At 37.7% G+C, this 8,186-nt stretch overlaps 1 protein-coding gene across 2 annotated transcripts; it reads left to right on the top strand.

Moving 5' to 3' along the window:
* Window positions 1–1,111: 1,111 nt before the first annotated feature.
* On the top strand, window positions 1,112–7,492 carry OR56B1 (olfactory receptor family 56 subfamily B member 1). Of its 2 annotated transcripts, XM_077867736.1 has the most exons (4): window positions 1,112–1,191; window positions 1,478–1,533; window positions 3,467–3,617; window positions 4,712–7,492. In XM_077867736.1, the coding sequence occupies exon 4, from the start codon at window positions 4,718–4,720 to the stop codon at window positions 5,687–5,689; it is 972 nt and encodes a 323-aa protein (XP_077723862.1). In that variant the 5' UTR covers window positions 1,112–1,191; window positions 1,478–1,533; window positions 3,467–3,617; window positions 4,712–4,717; the 3' UTR covers window positions 5,690–7,492. The 2 variants fall into 2 exon arrangements, with proteins under 2 accessions (XP_077723862.1, XP_077723861.1); XM_077867735.1 differs by lacking the exon at window positions 3,467–3,617 and having other exon boundaries at window positions 1,478–1,534.
* The last annotated feature ends 694 nt before the right edge of the window (window positions 7,493–8,186 follow it).

The following is an 8,186-nucleotide window of genomic DNA, read 5'->3' as shown; positions in this document are numbered from 1 at the left end:
AATAGTGAAAGGGAATATAAGGGAAGGGAGAAGAAATGTGTGGGAAATATCAGAAAGGGAGACAGAACATAAAGACTCCTAACTCTGGGAAACGAACTAGGGGTGGTGGAAGGGGAGGAGGGCAGGGGTGGGGGTGAATGGGTGACGGGCACTGAGGTCGGCACTTGACGGGATGAGCACTGGGTGTTATTCTGTATGTTGGTAAATTGAATACCAATAAAAAATAAATTTATTTAAAAAATGGAATACCATATGATCCACTAATTCTGCTCCTGGATTTTCACCCAAAGAAAATGAAAACACTAATTCTAAAAGATACATACACCCCTATGTTTATTGCAGCATTATTTACAATAGCCAAGATAAGGAAGCAACTAAGTATCCAAAAATAGACAAATGAAAAAAGTAAAGAAGATATGTTATATATATATATATATATAACATTAGCCATAAAGAAAATGAGATCTTGCCACTTGTGACTACATGGATGGACCTAAAGTGTACTATGAAATAAATAAATTAGATAAAGAAAAACAAATAAGATAAGTAAAAACAAATACCATATGATTTCATTTATATGTGGAATCTGAAAAAGAAAGCAAATGATAAACAAATCGAAAGTAGAATGCGACCTAGAAATACACAAAACAAACTGATGGTTACCAAAAGATAGGAGTGTGGAGCCTTGATGAAATAGGTGAAAGGGAGTGGGAGATACAGGCCTCCAGTTATAGAATGAGTAAGGGATGGAGACGGAAGGTACAGCATAAGGAATAGAGTCAGTGGTATTTTAATAGCATTGTACGGTGACATACAGTAGGTGTACTTGTAGTGAGCATAGCGCAATACGTAGAGTTGTTGAATCACCATGCTGTATACTTGAAACTAATGTAACATTTTCTGTCAACTATACTCAAAAAAAGAGAAAGAAAAGAATTTTTAAGAGAAAAAACTTTAATAATAAAATATTCTTCAGTTATAGAAATGATCAATTTAACCTCTCTCTATATATATACATATATATACATTATTCACTATATATAGTGAATAAATACTCCCCTAAGAGTTTTTTTAAAAGCTTTACTTCACAACTACAGAATTTAGAATGCCCTGAAGTTTGTACTCAAGAACAATTCAGACACTGATAAAGTGGCCCACTTTTATAGGGCCATTTTGGTTTCATAAATGAAGGTATTTTTCTGTTTATGTAAGCTTTCAGATTACACTGATAAGAAATATATCTCTGAATTAATCTCCTCTAACCTTTTGGGATTTAGTATCTTAGGATTTCTTCTTTGTCTACGAGCTGTTCTCTTTTCATGTCTCCAAGGGAAGTCTATTATGCTTAGATCACTGAGCTGTTTACTACTCCCCATAAATTTCAGAAGCTCATAGTTTTGGTGCCATGGGTCACCTGAGAACACATCCTCATCTCATGTGAAAGCTCTTTACTCAGAAAGTTGTGTCTTTTTTCCAGGAAGGAAACCACTGTCATTGCCAGGACCTCAGACTGAGTCTCTGCTCATAACCACAGTTAAGTACTAAAATTTTGGCATCTCACATTGGCTAAATCCCAGAGCATCCAATGGCTCACCCTTAACCTTTCTTTATGTTGTTTTGGCAATATCCTCCACAAGAAATGGACTCTTTCCTCTACCCTAGCAGGAAATAGAGGCTTGGAAAAACCTCTCAAGATGGTTAGGGCTAGAATTAGAGAATATAAGGTTATACGGCACTCTAGAAGTGACTTGTTTATCAAACAGCTGCTAGATTAACTTTAGGACGAATACATGAACTGTTTTCCATAGCAAGATCACACTCATGTACTGGTAATCTCTAACTTATAAAAAAATACTTAAACAACTATTTTTTCCTGTGACCTCAAATATGCTACTTTTCTTAGCTGTATTGAACTAGTATCAATCAGGGGAAAACATCAAAGTTACAAGGCTGTGTCTTTTATAGGAAGATGTGTAATAATATATGAGTATTTGGCAAAAATACCAGGCCTCATACAGTCAAGTGTGTCACACACTTTCAAGCTCTTAGGATGGAGAGAGGGAGCTGAAGTCTTCAAAATTCTGACCTATAATTCCAAAGTCAAACTAATATCATCTCCAAGATTCTTTGTGTCTGTTTTGTTACAATTTACTGCCAAAAGATGAGTGGATAAAGAAGATGTGGTCTATGTATACAATGGAATATTACTCAGCTATTAGAAATGACAAATACCCACCATTTGCTTCAACGTGGATGGAACTGGAGGGTATTATGCTGAGTGAAGTAAGTCAGTCGGAGAAGGACAAACATTATATGTTCTCATTCATGTGGGGAATATAAATAATAGTGAAAGGGAATATAAGGGAAGGGAGAAGAAATGTGTGGGAAATATCAGAAAGGGAGACAGAATGTAAAGACTGCTAACTCTGGGAAACGAACTAGGGGTGGTAGAAGGGGAGGAGGGCGGGGGGTGGGAGTGATTGGGTGACGGGCACTGGGGGTTATTCTGTATGTTGGTAAATTGAACACCAATAAGACATAAATTAAAAAAAAATTTACTGCCAATATATTTAGAAGATTTTAGTGTTAATAAAATTACATTACCATGAAAAAAGGATGATTTGCCCCATGATTAGGCAGTACATGCTTATCCAAACATAAAGATAGCAAGAAATTTCTGGAAAAAAATGCTTCTAATTGCAAACAGGAATCATCTTTTGTTGGTGAAACATGAGAGAATTTTAATTTCTTTCAGATATGTTTTCCTATATTTATAAGTAATTATATCAAGAATAATTCCTGGGTGTTATATGAAAGGGATGAATCACTAAATTCTACTCTTGGAGCCAGTGTTACATTATATGTTAACTAACTAGAATTTATTTATTTATTTTAAATATTTTATTTATTCATTCATGAGAGACACACAGAGAGAGGCAGAGACACAGGCAGAGGGAGAAGCAGGCTCCATGCAAGGAGCTCGATGTGGGACTTGATCCCAGGACCCCAGGATCACACCCTGGGCTGAAGGCAGATGCTAAACTGCTGAGCCACCCAGGCATCCCAACTACCTGGAATTTAAATAAAACCTTTTAAAAAAGGAATAAATCTGTAACTATTTTATGTGTTATAAAGGAATTTAAATTTTACTTAAAAGAAAGTGTGAGGTCTTGGGTCATTTTAAACAAGAGAATACGATGATGGAATTGCTGACAAAGGAAAGAAGCATGGGGAAAGGCAAATGAGAACAGGTAAGGCTGCAGAAGCAGGGCTCAAGGGGAGGGCTTCTGACTGAAGTAAAGGGGAGAAGGCAACAGGACAAGGAAGCAGTGGTTTGCCAAAAGGAAACATGGTTTGTTAGTCTCAGGCTTGGGTGGTGGGCTCCTAAACAGAATAAAAAGTACATGAGAAACAACAATGCAATGAAAGATGAGTCTAGTTTTTTGTTTGTTTGTTTTATTCATAGGAGATACAGAGAGAAAGAGAAGCAGAGACACAAGCAGGGGGAGAAGCAGGCTCCATGCAGGGAGCCTGATGTGGGACTTGATCTCAGGTCTCCAGGGTCATGTCCTGGGCCGAAGGCAGCGCTAAACAGCTGAGCCACCTGGGCTGCCCCGGTGAGTCTACTTTTAAATATGAATCTGAAGTTACAGTGGCAAAGTCTTCAGCAGTATGGACAAATAATTCTTGTTTATTAAGTAAAATCAAAATCATCTTATTACCTTTGCCTAAATCCTATATTTACAAGCCTTTTTAGATTCTCTAAGACTAATCTAGAAAAAAATTTCAATAGTTTTCTCTTTTACGTGACTCCTCAAATCAACAAATTTGGTCATGGTCACTTCACTTTTCAAGCTATTTTTTTTTGAGACTTTCTCAAAAGTCCATACAAAGTAGGACATGAAAAAAAGTTATTCTTTTTCCAATATGCACCATGTGTATGTTTGCATTTCTAAATATCTATCTACCTAAATATATATCTAAATATCTATCAATCTAAACATTTTTGGAGGCTAGGGATGCCTGGGTGGCTCAGTAGTTGAGCGTCTGCCTTTGGTTCAGGGCATGATGCCAGTCCAGGGATCAAGTCCTGCATCAGGCTCCCTGTGAGGAGCTTGCTTCTCCCTTGCCTATGTCTCTGCCTCTCTCTGTGTGTCTCTCATGAATAAATAAATAAAATCTTAAAAAAAATTTTTGGAGGCTATATAAAACATTAGTGGACATCTAAAGTAACTAGGGATGGTACAGCTACAAAATATAATCTCCCATAATTCTGCATTTAAAAAAATCTCCTTATTGTTAGTTATTAAAAGTCTGAAGCAAGATTAAGACAAATATGAAGAAAACAAACACATTAATTCCACAAAATTTCTGAGGAAATGATGAAATTTTAGAAAACAATAACAAAAATAATATTTATGTGATGGTCTCAAATTGAGCTGGCTGATGACAGTGCAAATAGAGATTTGAGATAAATGCTGAATCTTCTCTGATTGGTCGAGACTGATAATTGCTCCTCGAAAGTTTAACTTCTGCTGAAAAAGCCCCAGAAGTCATTGCAATTTATTTTAAGTTGCTGTAAGGAATGGACTGCATAATTCATTTTATTACAGCACAAAATTGTATTTTGTAGCGACAGGTTAAAAATAATGTTTGATGATAATTCTGATCAAAGAAAGTAACTTTGAAAATCATTTTTTTTTTCTCTTAGGAAAAGATGTCTGCATTTCTGAAAGGCTCTAATAGCTCCAAATTGCAGGTCTCTGAGTTCATCCTGTTGGGATTCCCAGGTATTCACAGCTGGCAGCATTGGCTTTCCTTACCATTGGCAATGCTCTATGTCTCAGCAATTGGTGCTAACACCCTCATCGTCGTCACCATCTGCCAAGACCCTGCGCTTCAGCAGCCTATGTACTATTTCCTAGGTATTCTCTCTGTGGTGGACATTGGCCTGGCCACCACCATCATGCCCAAGATTCTGGCCATCTTCTGGTTTGATGCCAAGATCATCAGCCTCCCTGAGTGTTTTGCTCAGATTTATGCCATTCACTGTTTTCTTGGCATGGAATCTGGTACCTTCCTCTGCATGGCTCTTGATAGATATATAGCAATTTGTCATCCTCTTCGATACCCCTCAATTGTCACCAATGGCTTAATCTTAAAAGCTACTGTGTTCATGGTACTTAGAAATGGCTTGTTTGTTATTCCAGTGCCTGTTCTTGCAGCCCAGCGTAATTATTGCTCCAGGAATGAGATTGAGCATTGTCTGTGCTCAAACCTTGGGGTCACCAGCCTGGCTTGTGATGACAGGAGGCCAAACAGCATCTGCCAATTGATTCTGGCATGGCTTGGAATGGGAAGTGACCTAGGTCTTATAATATTGTCATATACTTTGATTCTGCGCTCTGTGCTTAAGTTGAACTCGGCTGAAGCTGCATCCAAAGCTTTGAGCACTTGTAGCTCCCATCTGATCCTTATCCTCTTCTTCTACACAGCTGTTGTAGTTGTTTCAGTAACTCACCTGGCAGAACCTAAGGCTCCTTTGATTCCAGTTCTACTCAATGTGCTGCACAATATCATCCCCCCTTCCCTCAACCCTATGGTATATGCACTTAGGACTAAAGAACTTAGGACAGGCTTCCAAAAGGTATTTCGTTTGAGCTTAGAAAAGAAAACAAGGCACCAGTGACCTTCTCCATGATATACACAAACTTTGGTTTCTTTTGGAATGGATAGTAGTAGAATTTCAAATATGAAGGGGAAAGTGAAAGCCTTTGAGAGATCTTTTTCACATGGTAAAAGCATCTGAAAACAACAACAACAAAAATTCACAGTAGCTCCAAAATATTCATAAGAGCTGAATATATGTGGGAAGGAAGGGTTTTCTACCAAATCAATCAAATGGATTAGAAACTAGAGCTTATGATTTATGTCTCTCCCCTAAAATAAAAATGAATAAAATAATACACGCACACACAACCATAGAACAAGTGAGTGATATTTGAGTTATAGATCATGACTGTTCATTGGTAGCTGTAACTTGGGACCAAAGTCTATCTGTATGAACAAGTTCATTCCAATAATGTGCATGCAGAGGCAGGAATAGAAAACACTTCAGATGAGCATAACCTACCAGCCTATAATGGGGCTCTGGATAGAATAGGGCAAGATGACCAGACGTGGATAAACAGGAGCCAGAAGATACAGATAGATTGGTAGAAAAGAGAGGGAGAAAAGAGAGAATGAGAAATAGAGAGAGAAATGGATGCACAGAGGATTTATCTTTTGCTCCATTCACTTCTTTGGATCTGCTGTCTGCCCTTACTGCACTGTTCCGTACCTTAGAGGTCTGGAGTTCATAAACTGTGTAACCTGAGCTTCTTTGTTTTCTAGGATCTGATTAGATTGTGCCAATGGTAATCACTGATGGGAGGTTTGAGTGCAAGAGTTTGGGTTATTTATTCTTCTCCTATCTCCCAAAAGACTTGCTAGGCAGCTCATCTGCAACAGCTACAGCATGTATGTTTTACTCATGAACATTTTTAAAGGGTTTTTTTCTTTTGTTTTGTTTTTTACTTTAGACAGAGAGAGAGCATGAGCAGAGTGGTGGGCACTGGCAGAGGGGGAGAGAGAGAGAGAGAGAGAGAGAGAGAGAGAGAGAGAGAATCTTTAGTAGTTCCAGACTGAGTGTGCAGCCTGACATGGGGCTTGATCTCATGACCTGAGATCTTGACCCAAGCTGAAATCAAAAGTCATAAGTGTAACCACCAGAGCCACCCAGGTGCCTCCCAAGAACATTTTTAAAATATTCTCTCTCCTTCAGGACAAGGGAGTTGTCAAGTCATTATATTGGTCTTCAGGTACCAAACATCACTATTTTTTTTCAACATCCATTTTTTGTTTCCTTAACCCAACCACAGCTCAGTTAATGGCAACTTCATGAAATTCTCCCCAGAGTCACAATTGTGTGTACCTTTTATTTCTTGCCCAGACCCTGACTGACTCATGATTTACCTCTACTTTCCCCCCACCTCTACTGCAACTACTCCTCTGCTGTGACTAATGAGGATGTAGGCAGCATGAGTGGGTGAGAAGCAGATCTATAGAAGGACAGAAATAAGAAGTCTGTAAAGCAGGAGGCAGGTGCAGGATGGTTATGCCCTGAAAATGTTTTTGTTTTTTCTATGATGCTAAAACCAATGAATAGAAGAAATAAGGCTTACCCTACTAGTGTTGTGAATTTCATTATGATCTGGGCTGGTTTCCACTGAGCCCATGTAATTAAAGTATTTCATTAAGTAGCTGGCATATTTTATGATGGATTATCTCTTGAAAAAAGAGGATTAATTTAAGGTGTAGGCCTACCTCATGCTAACTGCTCTATCATACATTGTATACTGTCACTCATCTTCCAGTTAGATGTAAAAGGTAAATTCTACAAGTTTTCAGGTATAATGAAAATAATGTGAAAGATCTTCTTTATTAGTCTGGCTTCCCACACAGAAGGCAGAATATATATATATATATATATATATATATATATATATATATATTCATTATCTTATTCTGAAATATATAATTATTAAAGAAAATGTTATGTGTCCATGGGACAATGGATATTTTTTCTTTACTAGCCTTTAAGTGAAAATAAATACGTTGAAGCTTAAGTGGTGGACAACAGATTTCCAGAATAAACCATTCTCCTCTCTCACTGAAAAGAAAACCACAACAGATACCAAGATTCTAAGGGCAGAAATTGTCTAGGGGCATTGGTCACAGCTTTTGGGCCAGATCAGGTCACCTGTGACATTCTATCCTTAATAGCTCTGAAAATGGTGTTTAGCCACATCTAGTGACATTTTAGTACCACAGATCTTCGTTAAGTGGATGAGATGGATCGACTCAGATTTCTGAAGATGAGCCTAATGAACTCAAAGAGACTATGACAAAGGTTGATCCCAACAACAATGGCTTAATGTATGATTGAATGTCAAGAGCAGAAGCTCAAGGAAGGGAATATGCCATTAGTGGGATACAAAGTGAGAGAAAGTACTCAAAACCCCATGTTGGATGGTGACAGTAATAAATATAGGAAGAAAAAAATATAGGAAGATAAAATTTGACAAATTTATTTATATTTTCCAAGAGATTAAAAAGTAGCGATATTGTCAAAACCTCCCAGAAAG

Source organism: Canis aureus, chromosome 23 (genome assembly GCF_053574225.1).
Source record: "Canis aureus isolate CA01 chromosome 23, VMU_Caureus_v.1.0, whole genome shotgun sequence".
Classification (NCBI taxonomy): Eukaryota; Metazoa; Chordata; class Mammalia; order Carnivora; family Canidae; genus Canis; species Canis aureus.
Note: the sequence above shows the minus strand (reverse complement) of the source record. Positions and strands in the feature narration are given on the sequence as shown.

What these genes read in the sequence shown, in the direction of transcription:
- OR56B1 (XM_077867736.1), top strand. Translation starts at nt 4,718, where the DNA reads ATGTCTGCATTTCTGAAAGGCTCTAATAGCTCCAAATTGCAGGTCTCT.